The sequence below is a fragment of the Doryrhamphus excisus genome, linkage group LG21 (assembly GCF_037039965.1).
Source record: "Doryrhamphus excisus strain RoL-2023G ecotype Guam linkage group LG21, RoL_Dexc_Guam_v1.1, whole genome shotgun sequence".
Classification (NCBI taxonomy): domain Eukaryota; kingdom Metazoa; phylum Chordata; class Actinopteri; order Syngnathiformes; family Syngnathidae; genus Doryrhamphus; species Doryrhamphus excisus.
The window spans coordinates 1,507,876-1,522,591 of NC_136377.1; the positions used below are offsets into that span (position 1 = coordinate 1,507,876).

The 14,716-nt window shown below is 45.0% G+C and overlaps 1 protein-coding gene across 1 annotated transcript; it reads left to right on the forward strand.

The window, feature by feature from the left end:
* The first annotated feature begins 259 nt into the window (after positions 1-259).
* On the forward strand, positions 260-11,948 carry ywhag1 (3-monooxygenase/tryptophan 5-monooxygenase activation protein, gamma polypeptide 1). Its single transcript, XM_058087787.2, has 2 exons — positions 260-503; positions 9,952-11,948. The coding sequence occupies exons 1-2, from the start codon at positions 417-419 to the stop codon at positions 10,606-10,608; spliced, it is 744 nt and encodes a 247-aa protein (XP_057943770.1). The 5' UTR covers positions 260-416; the 3' UTR covers positions 10,609-11,948.
* The last annotated feature ends 2,768 nt before the right edge of the window (positions 11,949-14,716 follow it).

The window sequence follows — 14,716 nt, forward strand, 5'->3', positions numbered from 1 at the left end:
GGACTGCATCCCCAACCTACCACAATGGTAGGCGGTTCCATTTTCTTATTTTGCTGTATTTATATATTCTAAAAATATGTTTCATCTACCATCACAGTCCTGTATGATCAAATCAAAACAAATCAGTATCCTAGTATCCCGAGTATTGCCCACCCTTGGCTCTAATGCAGTACACGGGCTGGGGTGGCTACCAGGTTCGTTACATGACCTCACCACGACACGCCTAGCTGGGCGGTGACGAGCCGCGGAGGAAAGCGCTCCGAGGGGGAGGGGTGTCCCGCGTCCGCAGGCCCACAGACAGCAGGCAGCAGCTGCGGCGAGAGGACCGTTGCTCTCCGTTAAAGGCGTACACAGTCATACATTTGAGGCCGACGACGTCCGGTTCCTGACGATTATTAACACGCTCAATATCCAACATGGTGGACCGCGAGCAACTGGTGCAGAAGGCCAGGCTGGCCGAGCAGGCTGAGAGATATGACGATATGGCAGCAGCCATGAAGTCGGTAAGTAGCCCGGCTTGGCTTGGCTTGGCTTGGCTTGGCAATGACCTTTTTTTGATGGTTTGCTTCATTTGTCATTTGAATGCGTTCCCGCAGACGTAAAAAAAAAAAAAAAAAAGATGCGTTTGCGTGCGAGAGTGCAAGCCAGGAAAGACAAGAATCTGCGTGCTAAGTACGCAAGGTGTGGGTTTTTAACCTCATCAGAACAACAACCGTGATTTTGGTGTATGAAAGTTATAATTAAAGACGTCCGTTTGAATGACGATACACCTGTAAGCGACGTAGAATGCGGTTATGTTCCGGTTTGGACAACGTCATCTGGAGCGGCGTTACAAAGCCCGTAATTCCCGTGTTCTTACGGGAACGCTACCGGAGAGAACGGACCGTTACTTTTGTCTCATTTGGGCTCCAACCACCCATTTAGAGTATTAATAGTGCTGCTGGTGGTGAGAATGCGGACCGCTTGATCTTGGGGCGGTGCCTTTCACTGGTCTCCCTTTTTTACGGTGTGTGCGCGCGTAGTCGTGAACGCAGCACCGAGCCACCCGATAGTGATAAGATGAAGGCGCATATAACGGAATGTTTTACCGTCACAGGTCATGGAACAGTACAGAGTTGCTGATTTAGCGGAGTTGGGTGGCACCACTGTGGTCTGCGGGCCCCCCGGTTCCGTTTTACGCGATATTGAATTAGCATTGATTGGCTGTGAATTAGCACTTATTTTTTCTGGTGTGGAAACACTCGACGCGTTTGACGCATTAGGAAGAGCAATGTTGGCTCAAGGTTGCTCGTCATCGATCGATTTGGCGCAGATGGCGTGCGCAAGATATGCGCCTGTTTAGTAGAGGCGGGTGTAGGAGGAGGAGGAGAAGGAGGAGGAGGAGGACACGCAACTTTCCGGGAAGCTCTCTTAATTGTCATATTGCAGCAAACGGTCCTTGCATCCGCATCCGCATCCACGCACCGCCGGGCTCGCAGCCATCCGAGCACGGGAGAGGCGTGCCGCAGCATCCGCCGACGAGGATGCCACGCAGGCCCCGGCCATTAGTGCACCATCCCTGACTGACATATTGTCACAGCTACTGTTGTTATGCTCCATTAGCAACTTAGCAAACTAGTCATTTGCTGATAGGCGGACAGAATTCCGTGTAACGGATAACATCACTATTGGAATTGTGCGGTGGGAAAAAGTGGGAAATTGGAAAAGGTGAAACATACCCAGCCATCCTCATCCCAAGTGAGGTGTCACCCCAGTGAGCCTTGGGTACGCCCGGACTGGTTGGCGGCCAATCATGTGGCTACGTTCACACTGCAGGTCATTTACGATCATGTGACCTGTGTTGGATTTTTTTCATGTCAGTGTAAACGGTGCAATTCAGATTTTTTTTGTATTTCGGTATAAATCCGATATGTATCCATATACTGCGGTCTGGTTCACTCGATTTTTTATTTTTTATTTTTTTAATGAACGGGTTTTGGTTCTGTGTCCTGTTTGGCTGTAGACAACTGTCAATCACTTATTGCGAGTCATTATTATTCATTCATTCATTTACCGCTTTTCCTCGCGGGGGTTGCTGGAGCCTATCCCAGCTGTCTTCAAGCGAGAGGCGGGGTACACCCTGGACTGGTGGCCAGCCAATCACAGGGCACATATAGACAAACAACCATTCACACTCACATTCATACCTATGGACAATTTGGAGTGGCTAATTAACCTAGCATGTTTTTTTTGGAATGTGGGAGGAAACCGGAGTACCCGGAGAAAACCCACGCATGCACGGGGAGAACATGCAAACTCCACACAGAGATGGCCGAGGGTGGAATTGAACTCGGGTTTCCTAGCTGTGAGGTCTGCACGCTAACCACTAGACCACCGTGCCGCCCCCTATTATTATTATTATTGTTATTTATTATTATACGGGAGCCAGGCAACAACATTTTGTTGGTAATTTCACTGCTGTGTTATTATGCAATGACAATAAAGGAAGTCCATCTATTTTGGGAACCTATCCCCGCCATAAACGAGGGAACACTGTATACGTATCCAACCTATACGTCATTGAAGGCGGGGTTTACTGTGCGAGACTTGGATAAAGCTTGTCATCGAAATGGGCAAAAGTTCTGATTTTTTTTTTTTTTTAAAGTGTCAGTGAAGCGGCTCACGGCAATGTTCCACCATACCTGCCACCCACGCGCGTTCCACAGAACAGATGTCGCAGCAAGTCCTCCACAAACTGCCTTAGCCGAAATACTTGCACTCTTTCTTCTTCTTTTATTTTATTTATTTATTTTTTGATCTCACAGCAAGCCCATTAATCCTTAACATAAGCTATTGCTGCGCTTGTAACCCAAGACAAGTTCAAGCGCAACGCTAAACCCCTGATGTCACTTCCTGTCTGTCGCCCCACTTGGCTCCCAGAGCGCCGTCACACAGTTACAGCAACACACACACACACGAGCATGAGCCTTTATTTATGTGTACTATATTGGGTAATAACGAGCATGAAGGTGACTCTAGGGGTGTTATTTTATGTCTGGAGGGCTCCAATAATGATGACGATTGGGTGATTTTTTTTTCCTGATCTGATCCCTGATACCTGAATTTGGTTATGTCCTGATACTGATACAATTTTCTGATGTGTGCCACAAGAATATCAGCATATGTGACTGTCAACGCAAACCTACAGGTGGCTAAATTAGCATTATTGTTGATTTTATGAGGCTTTTTAAAATATATATTATTTTATTTATTTATTATTTTATATATATTATTTTATTTATTTATTATTTTATATATATTATTTTATTTATTTATTATTTTATATATATTATTATTATATAATATATTGACTCTTTCAAATTGCCACAAACTATGAGTAATTTCCAGGCTCAATAAGCCGAACGTGTGTTTCTGACAGAAAATGCCAATTCCAGAGATTATTTCAACCGGGATTCAAACCCAGACCTCCACTGTGAGGCAGATGTTCGACCCACTCCTCCGCCCAACGATATCGAACTGGGAAACAGGCACCGTCGCAAGAGCAGACACTTTGAATGAAACAGGGCGACTAAACAAACAAGCTGAGGAATCATTAACAGGCCAGACAGCAGCAAGGCGGCCGTGGCCATTGGTCAGTACCATCATACTTGAAACACATAAAACTGCAGTTCTCATTTGATACGTTTGCAGTAGACCAGGGGTCTCAAACACGCGGCCCGCGGGCCAAATGCGGCCCGCAGGACACTAGTTTGAGGCCCCCGCCTTGATATGAAAGTTTCATGTTAGTGCGGCCCGTGCAAGTTTGATATGGATGCTGTATGGTATCATGTACCCAGAAAAAATTATTACGTTTGATTCATGTTCATGTTAAAGGTTAAATAACTGTTAATAGTTATCCTCCCTATCCGTGTGGAAGTGGTAAAGTTTTTGGCTATTTAAGTTGAAAGGAAATAACTTGAAGGCTACCGTTTAGGTCGCTAGCTCTCTAGTTTGCGAGTTAGCATGTGTCTCAAGACCCTGCAGTTGCGCAATATGTTGTAAATAAAAAGAGTATAAATGTGACTATAGTCGTGTTTTGTCATGTCTACAGGGCTCTAATAATGCTTTGTTCATTTTAATCTGAAAAAATCATTTGTCTACCCACCAACTATATGTGCTTTCTTAAGTTTTTATTATTTGCCGTTTTATTATTATTATTATTATATTTATTTATTTATTACTGATTGATTGATTTTCTTTATTCTTGATTTGTTTATTTATTTTTCATCTTATTTTGTGTAGAAAAATAAAAACAGTGGAATTTTTTATCAGAGCTTTTCTTGTAGAAAATCAAAACCGAAGCCAAGTTTATTCATTTTTCTGTTTTTAATAAATGCGTTTTTTTGGTTTTTTTGGGAAAACCCGATGGGGCCCAGTCTCACCCAGACCCTAGCTCCAGTGGCCCCCAAGTAAATTGAGTTTGAGACCCCTGCAGTAGACTGTACAGGCATACTGATGCAAATGATCCGATCGTTTCCTAATGTCGGAATATTACCGTAGTTGTTGGACATAGTAAACCGGTAGCTCCAATGAAGTCAGATACATCCTACATACATACATAGTACATACATAGTACATCCATAGTACATACATAGTACATCCAATACACACCAACAGACCTCAGATGGGTATGATCAGTATTCCCAGACATTTCAGGACGTTCCCAAAAGAACCGAGTGAGTCACAAAGAGCCATGATGGTTTCCATCCATACTTGTATTTTTGCAGCAATGTGCAGCATTTGAACCGCACTTCAAAACCGGTTCTTTTGGCAACGTGCACACCCTAAAGAGCACTGGCGTGAGATGACATGCGGATACTCTCAGGACGCTGCTGGCATGCTAATTAATTAGCAGGCACTGAGGCAGGTGGGCAGCATCTCAAAGTGGCAAATAGAAACCTCAGGTGCGGACATTTCGTCAGCTTAGCTTTTTAAATGAACATTTTTTTTATTGTTTTTAATTCAAGCTATATCAAAAAGATGTCTCGCTTTGGCCACATCCAAACCACAAGCCTTTGAAAATGTTCTCATCGTGGAAGTTTTGTAAAATTCCGCTTTCATCATTCCTGTTTAAACCTGTAATCCTCTAAACCCCCCCCCCCCGGTTTAAGGGGGTTTCTTTCTAGGAAGGTGCAAGTGGAACAGTAAGAGCCTGTCGATTATTTTAGTTTCTTTACCTAATATTAATAGTCTGAATATACCCAATATACCTAATAATATATCCTTAATATTCGCAGCACTGCACCTTGACATTGGGGCCAGGAGATGTTTGACAACATTTTTCGACAACGGATTGTCCCGCACCTGAATTATGAAGGATCATGTGAAGAACGGACTGAACCGTAGCATCCCGAATGTCTAAACTTATCGTAAATGTCATCGTTTAATAGATTGTATGACAAAATATGGTAATTGCCATATTTACTGTAAAGATTCGACTCGCATGAGATATTATTTTAGAAGGAATAAACAGTTATACGGCAAGAACATATTATACAAAGTATAAAGTGCAAAAATATTTTAAAAAGTGTAAAGTGTAAAAATATTTTAAAAAGTGTAAAGTGTAAAAATATAAAAAAGTGTAAAATTTAAAAAAAAAATTCTAAAATAAAAAAATACTTAAATTATATTAGGAAAGCAGGAAGTGAACAAATGTAACAGTTATACGGCAAGAACATATTGTACAAAGTGTAAAGTGTAAAAATATAAAAAAAAGTGTAAAATTTAAATTAAAATTTATAAAATAAAAAAAATACTTAAATTATATTAAGAAAGCAGGAAGTGAACAAATGTAACAGTTAGTGATTGTAAAAGTACCAGATGGAGGGGTAGGATTTAATAAGCTTTGCTTCTTCCTTCTCCTTTTGGACATGTGGAACTGGGAACTGATTATGGGATGCATTCAATTGTAATCTGATGCATGTTCAAATGAAATTAAACCATTACCATTACCATTACCATTACCATTACCATTACCATATACGCATGCATGGCTGAACAGGACACTTGGCAAAATAAGACGTGTTGAATTAGTCCAGTTTCATTAGTCCAGGGCCTCCTCCTGGCTGGTCTTGAACACCCTGAACACCCCATCCAGACTAGATCCTAAGCCACCTCAGTTGGCTCCTCTCGATGTGAAGGAGCAACGCCCCCACGCTGAGTTCGTCCCAGATAATCGAGCGCCTCACCCTGACTTAGCACGAGTCCAGCCACCTTTCGGCGGCTTGTATCGGCCATCTTGTTCTTTTGGTCACGACCCAAAACTTCTGACCATAAGTGAAGGTGGGAACATCCATCATATCGAATCTTTGGCTCCTGGCTCAGCTTTTTTTTCACCGTGACGGTCCTCCGCTACAGCGACCGCATTACTACAGTACCCGAGGTACTCAAACCCCTCCAACTGGACTCCAAGACATCACCCCCCAACCCTTTTCTGACCGAGATCCATGGCCTCAGAGTCTAATCCTAGACACTGAAGGTCTCATCCTGATGAGGCCATCAGGACCACTTCATCTGTGGATAGCAGAGATGATGTAGAAATTCTGTCCATAAAAACTATGAACAGAATCTTGTGAGTGTGACCCCCACCCCAGAAGGGCGACCAGAGGGTGGAGTGGACTTTGGATTCAGCACTAATGGTATTTATTGGACCATCATGGCTGTTTTACGGTAACTACCGTCCTTCCACCGTCTTACAGTACTGCTCCATTTCCATATTTGCTTCCCGTCCACCAGCTCGCGACAAATCTGAGTTTCCGATATCCCCAGCGACCGCACGAGTAGGAAATGTCGTCACACGCGGAAACAAAGAAGTCCAAGTGCCATCGCCGTAACTTTATACGCCGCCTCAATCCCCCCCCCCCCCACTTAGTCGCGCTTTTGCGGTGAAAAGCAAGCGACAATGTCTATTCACGCCGCCAGTGACGTCAGGTGGGCCACTGCGCCTTTGTGCTCCGCCGCCTGAAAAAGAGGGTCAGCGGGGGGGGGGGGCTTGTCACATCAGCTCAGTTGAGCCTTGAGGACTTCGCCGAGCGAGGGAGCGTGCGGTCGGAATGGAAAACGGGGGCTGCTGTGCTATGAAAAGGGGCTGTAACGTCATCGTTGCACGCATCGTAACCTCGGCAAATGAAACGTGAGCTCGTGGTCATTCAATTCCGAGCACCCCCCCCTGTCAACCCCCTCCCTGTCTGTTTCCTGTGGTTATTAACGACCTGGGAGCGCTGTCAAAATGGGAAGCTATCGATTGCCGTCACTCGTTTGGAGGTTCCAGTGCCGTGGTGTGTAAGGATGAGTCACGAGAGAGAGAGAGACAGCGAGCGCGGCCGCCATTGATGAGCATTACGGGGTAGACAGACCGCCATTGTTATACGGTGGCACCGCCGGCTTCCGTCAGGGCTTTCTAGCTCAGACACGAAGCTGGCCGCGGTTGTTTTTCCTGAGCCTTCTCGTTCTTGTTCGTTTGGTTGTAATTGGCCGTCCGTCGGGTTCCTTCGCTACACGGATGATCACGTGATCACGAGCTACGGCGAGGAGGGTGACTTTCCTGTGCGCTTGTAAGCGAGCTCATTACGCAACTACTGTCGCTTTATCGTATTCTCTCCTTCCGTACAGTTACAGTTACAGTTACAGAGGGCAGTTTATTTATGGCGCCGAGAAAATTAGCATCCTGCGGAGAAGCACTCGAGTTCCGAGCTAACTTGTAAACAAACATGGCGTTGATCGCGTGGGTACTTCTCATTTCGACAAATTCCCTGCAGACATTCCACGGAAGGCGAAATGCGTTGTTCCCATTGACATTACAGTAGTGTTCCACACTGGTCACTAGATGTCAGTAACGAGACAATAGCCGCCACAGGAAGTACGGTGTCAATGCTAACACATGCATCCATGTTGTTACATGTCCTTTTGTATTATTAAGTCTACTATTTTGGGTAATACGAGCGTAAATGTGATTATAGGGGTGTTATGTCATGACTAGAGGGCTCTAATAATGCTAACAACTGTATTTAGAAGGTCATGAAGAGGTTATCTATGCTTTTAAGTACAAAAATATTCCACTGACAAATAAGGAATCCTACGATACAGAATTTCACTTATCACGGTCGGGTCTGGAAACCAATTAACCGTGATAAACGAGGGATTACAGTTTTTGTTTAGGCCCCAGACCAGGGGTTTACCTGGGGGCCACTTCATTTTCTACAATAAAAGCTCTGATAAAACATTCCACTGTTCTCAAATATCTTAATTTTTATTTTTGTGCACAAAATAAGATGAAAAATAAATAAACAAATCAAGAATAAAGAAAATCAATCAATCAGTAATAAATAAATAAATATAATAATAATAACAAAAGGGCAAATAATAAAAACTTAAGAAAGCACATATAGTTGGTGGGTAGACAAATGATTTTTTTCAGATTAAAATAAACAAAGCATTATTAGAGCCCTGTAGACATGACAAAACACGACTATAGTCACATTTATACTCTTTTTATTTACAACATATTGCGCAACTGCAGGGTCTTGAGACACATGCTAACTCGCAAACTAGAGAGCTAGCGACCTAAACGGTAGCCTTAAAGTTATTTCCTTTAAACTTAAATAGCCAAAAACTTACCACTTCCACACGGATAGGGAGGATAACTATTAACAGTTATTTAACCTTTAACATGAACATGAATCAAACGTAATAATTTTTTCTGGGTACATGATACCATACAGCATCCATATCAAACATTAAACTTTCATATCAAGGCGGGGGCCTCAAAGCAGTGTCCTGCGGGCCACATTTGGCCCGCGGGCCGCGTGTTTGAGACCCCTGCCCTAGACGATCAATATGAATCAAACTCAGAAAACGTCTTTTTTTTGAAAATTTTTGTGAAAAATATTCACATTTGAGAGGCTAAAATCCAAAAACGATATTTTGGAATACCAAAATAGTTGTTGATTAATTGGATAATCGATTAATCGGTATACATATACACATAAAAAAATCAGGTTCTTTTAGCTTTCCAGATTGTTTCTTTTAACATGCAGTGTCTGGTGTCCCTTGAAAAAAATTAATAAATAAAAAAAAAGGGGGGGGGGGGGGGGGCTGAAAAGCGTGAGATAGGAACTGGTTTATTTGCAGGGATTCCCACCCACACTGCCGCAGCTTTGTCCACACCAATAGCCGTGTCAGCATCCTTTCCACTGGAGATTAGAACTGATAAAATTTTGTCGTTGCCATGGAAACAGGAGCTTGCGCCAGCAGATTAGCGTCTCCTCCCCGCTTTCTCCCGTCTTCCGCAGGTAACCTCACTGTGAGATCCAACGCCGAGTCCGCATCAAATCATACAATTTTCATATTTTTTGGTACTTTTTGACTCTTGCATGTCTTAAAAAAAGGCAAGTATGCGACCCCCGGGGGGGGTGTGACACAAAAACTGTGCCCCGCGATCCAATCCAGAGTCGGCTGGGATAGGCTCCAGCTCACCCGTGACCCTAATGAGGACACGCGATACGGAACACGGATGGTCGGACGGCTGGTTTTCACTACAGACATTGTGAAAGGGCTGGGCCGGGGGCTGGGGGCCGGGGGCTGGGGGCCGGGGGCCCTCCCGCTTCTGCTCATGGAATTGAACTGAAAAAGAAAGCAACAACAGGCTTTCCACTGTGAAAAGGCCTGTAAGGACGCCCCTGCTGCAGAGTCCCGGGGGGGGGGGGTAAAAAGGATTAAATCCCTTTTAGACAGACAGCGGACTGTCAAAAGACAACAAAACAAGCTTTGAGCGACAATGACAGCAAATCAGCATTCACGAAAGAGGATGATGTCATTGTGCCGGGGGGGGGGGCGTGTCTTAGGGCGTCTGCGTCTTTGTCGGAGCATCAATGGTCGACTAAACCCCTGCGTGTATTTTGCTCTGCGTCTCAGGTCACGGAGCTGAACGAGGCGCTGTCCAACGAGGAGAGGAACCTTCTCTCCGTCGCCTACAAGAACGTGGTGGGGGCGAGGCGTTCCTCCTGGCGCGTCATCTCCAGCATCGAGCAGAAGACGTCGGCCGACGGCAACGAGAAGAAAATCGAAATGGTGCGCGCCTACCGGGAAAAGATCGAGAAGGAGCTGGAGGCCGTGTGCCAGGACGTGCTCAACCTCCTGGACAACTTCCTGATCAAGAACTGCAACGAGACGCAGCACGAGAGCAAAGTCTTCTACCTGAAGATGAAGGGCGACTACTACCGCTACCTGGCCGAGGTGGCCACCGGCGAGAAGCGCTCCGCCGTGGTGGAGTCCTCCGAGAAGTCCTACAGCGAGGCGCACGAGATCAGCAAGGAGCACATGCAGCCCACCCACCCCATCCGCCTGGGCCTGGCGCTCAACTACTCCGTCTTCTACTACGAGATCCAGAACGCCCCCGAGCAGGCGTGCCACCTGGCCAAGACCGCCTTCGACGACGCCATCGCCGAGCTGGACACCCTCAACGAGGACTCCTACAAAGACTCCACCCTCATCATGCAGCTGCTACGAGACAACTTGACGCTGTGGACGAGCGACCAGCAGGACGACGAGGGCGGCGAGGGCAACAACTAAAAAAAAAAAACACAAAAAAAGAAACGAAAGAAAAGAAAAAAAAAAAAAAGTCTGCAACCGCATTCTGCCAAAACAACACAAACCGTCGCGCTCACAAATGACGAAATCGAATCCTAGCGAAAAACTTAGAAATTAAGCTAAATGGCGGGAGGGGGGCCGGGGAGGGGGGGCGGCAGCCCATTTACCCAAGGTACGAACACGGCTGCTTTTATTTATTTTTACACACATTCAACGTGAAATCGGTTGAAATCGTGAAGGGGGGGGGGCGATAACCCAAGTTAGGAGGTGTCAACTCAAGTTATGGTAGCCTCTGCAGCATTTGCTAGAATGGCGTTAAGAAGGGTGCAAGCTGGGGGGCGGGGGCGCCATTGGAGCCAAGCAACGTAAAAAAAAAAAAAAGACGCGCGTCATCGCGGCGCAAACGAAACGGAGGCGTCGCAGCCACGAGTTTTGAGTTTGTGAAAATTCGAGTAAGCTTGAACGTCGCGGCCTTGCTTAGCGAGCGGGGGGGGCGGGTGAGGGGGCGGGGGGCGTCCACCCACATGCGTATCGACGTGGCATCTTTAGTCGGAGTGCAAAGCAGGTCGTCTCCGTTGTTGAGAATTACATGAAGTGTTTTTGTTTTTTTTTTGTTTTGTTTTTTTTTCTTTGTTTCGCTTTGTGCGTCCAAAGTCACATGATCATACTGTTACTAAAAATAGACCATGAAGTTAAACTTTAGTGCAGCTTGTCCCTACCATGTGCTGATGTGCTTTACTAAATAAATTAACCGTTTTTGGACACCTAATCCGTAGTGTCAGTATTGTCGTCACTCCATTCCCTCCCCACCTGTGCGGGGGGGGGGGGGGGGGGGGGGGGCATTCACAGAAATCACAATTGCCGACGCTTCCGAACTCGTACTCTTCAGGACGGAGTGAAACCGAGTGAAAGAGCGCACGGAAGCACAGACGTGAAGTACTCGCCACGGGCAGCACTCGTGCAATGGTGAGAGAAGGTTGGCTTTGTGGACTTGATCTGCAGTTCGGTTTTGGTCCGGAAGAGACGCACTCGCCTACGACAGTCTTTCTTTTCTTCCCTTCTTCGGTGTTCGAGATGCCAACTGCTCCAGTATTCTCCATAGTACAAGTATTGTGCATGCTGGTGATGTATTTCTAGATGAACTTATACTGTAGATGTTATGGTAAATACTAGATCTTAATATTATTATTTTCTATTTATTTCTTTTTATGGCAATTGTTAGCTAGACTTTATTTGAATGTGTTTTCTTTATTCCATTTGCTGAAACTGAAACACTATACCAAAAGGGTTATTGTTACCAATAAATTGATCTGTTACAGACACGACCATGTTGACATGCAAGTTCTTGGCCAGGAGGAAACGTGCTCGGGACGCTTTGGGACGTGTCGACATGAAGCTTCCATTAAATTAGACATACGGGAAAATGGCGTACAAATAAACAACTATGGTGGCTTTGAGAATGACGCAAGTGTTGGTTGTCAGTGTTTTTATCAGGTGTTACCATGGTGATGGTGATTGGTTATTATTAGGGGCTGGCCGTGTGGTATAAATGGTATATAAATGAGCATTGAGAATGAGCATGGCTGAAGGAGGAGTGGAGACTACAGATGAAGACATTGTTGCTCAACTGGGAGGAACCTCAGTAATGTGGAAGTGGTTTGTTTTTAGAGCAGATGTCTGCGGTACACACACGTGGCGTAGCCGAGTGACTCAACCATACGGTATATTAGCATCACGCTCCGCATTTTTGGCCTTGTGCGTCTTATACTCCAGTGCGACTTATGTATGTTTTTTTTCTACCTACTTATGCATTTTTGGCTTTGTGCGACTTATGTATGCTTTTTTTCTACCTAATTATGCATTTTTGGCCTTGTACGACTTATGTATGCTTTTTTTTCTACCTACTTATGCATTTTTGGCCTTGTGCGACTTACACTCCAGTGCGACTTATGAATGCTTTTTTCTACCTAATTATGTATTTTTGGCATTGTGCGACTTATGTATGCTTTTTTTCTACCCAATTATGCATTTTTAGCCTTGTGCGACTTATGTATGCTTTCTCTACCGAATTATGCATTTTTGGCCTTATGCGACTTATATATTTTTTTTTCTGCCCAATTATGCATTTTTGGCCTTATGCGACTTATGTATGCTTTTTTCAACCCAATTATGCATTTTTGGCCTAGTGCGACTTATACTCCAGTGCGACTTATGTATGTTTTTTTTCTACCTACTTATGCATTTTTGGCTTTGTGCGACTTATGTATGCTTTTTTTCTACCTAATTATGCATTTTTGGCCTTGTACGACTTATGTATGCTTTTTTTCTACCTAATTATGCATTTTTGGCCTTATGCGACTTATGTATGCTGTTTTCAACCCAATTATGCATTTTTGGCCTAGTGCGACTTATACTCCAGTGCGACTTATGTATGTTTTTTTTCTACCTACTTATGCATTTTTGGCTTTGTGCGACTTATGAATGTTTTTTTCTACCTAATTATGTATTTTTGGCATTGTGCGACTTATGTATGCTTTTTTTCTACCCAATTATGCATTTTTAGCCTTGTGCGACTTATACTCCAGTACGACTTATGCATGCTTTTTTTTCTACCAAATTATGCATTTTTGGCCTTATGCGACTTATACATTTTTTTTTCTGCCCAATTATGCATTTTTGGCCTTATACGACTTATGTATGCTTTTTTCGACCCAATTATGCATTTTTGGCCTAGTGCGACTTATACTCCAGTGCGACTTATGTATGTTTTTTTCTACCTAATTATGCATTTTTGGCCTTGTGCGACTTATACTCCAGAAAATACGGTATGTCTCACAGCTGGCCTGGGAAGGCCTTGGTGTCCTCCCTGTGGAACTGGAAGAGGTGACCGGGGACCGGGGACTGGGGACTGCTGTCCCTGCGACCCCACAAGCGGAAGACAATGGCTGGATGATGGAAATACTAAGGACCCCGTTACCCAACCCTAATTGGTTATGACTTTTGCCTTAGGAAAAGTCACTAACCAGTTCTTGACTGCTTGGGAGGAGCTCCTTCTGGAGGATGTTCTGGTACCATTCTTTACTTATGGCTGTCTTCTTAGCCCATCCTTTGGCTGAGAAGCAACCCCCCCCCACATGAATAATTTCTGGATGCTCTACTGTGGGCGAGACACGGGACTGATGGTAGCGCTCACCTTTTCTTGTCTGGACACGCATTCTTCTGGATGCACCAAACCTGACCCCAGTCTTCAGGGGCCCGTTTGTCAATACCAGGCTGTCCCTGAAAGCAGCATCCCAGTGGCATCTCTACTCCTTATAAAGTACAAACCATCACCACCAGGGGTCAGCATCATTGCCTTACCTCTGGAGGAGTAACAGAAATAGATGAATAGAAGTAGATATCTATGGAGTACAATATCATCATATTAAATAACCATTCTTGGGCCCCGCCCTGCTAGAAAAGCTCGAGTGCTGCCGGTTTGATGAGAACCGAACATGAATCATTCATGTCTGCGTTTAACTGCAAGGAAGCCGTGACTCACAGGAAACGCTGACATGCTTTGGATGTTATTTCCCCTGGAGAGCACAAAGTCCACATTTATGTTTTTTTTTTTTTTTGGGGGGGGGGGGTGCCAGGTTGAGACCATTTGACCCCGGATATAACATACACACACAGTTATCACCGAGATAATATAACAGCCCTTTGGCTTGCAATACCATGAATTCGGAGGCGGAATAAAAAGAATCCACACGCGTTATCCGCCCAGTGGAACTCCACGACATGCTGGAGGCCCGGTGCATAGCGGAGAGATCTAAAAATAGAAGTGGCCTGCAGCTCCACAGTCAGGAGTGGGGTTAGTATGTGCATTAGTGGGCTGGCCGGCAACATGAACACAGAGAGGACGGAAGACTCCATCACCACTTGTGCTGATACGTCTTCCATTTGATCCTTTACTGACAGCCCCCCCGACCCCCCCCCCCCCCCCACAGAATGACCTCCACGCCCCAATCATCATTCGCTCCTCACTTTTAGTGTGAGCAGGTAGAGTGCGGACATCATTGCCGGCAGCTATTTGGTGACGGGGCTGTTT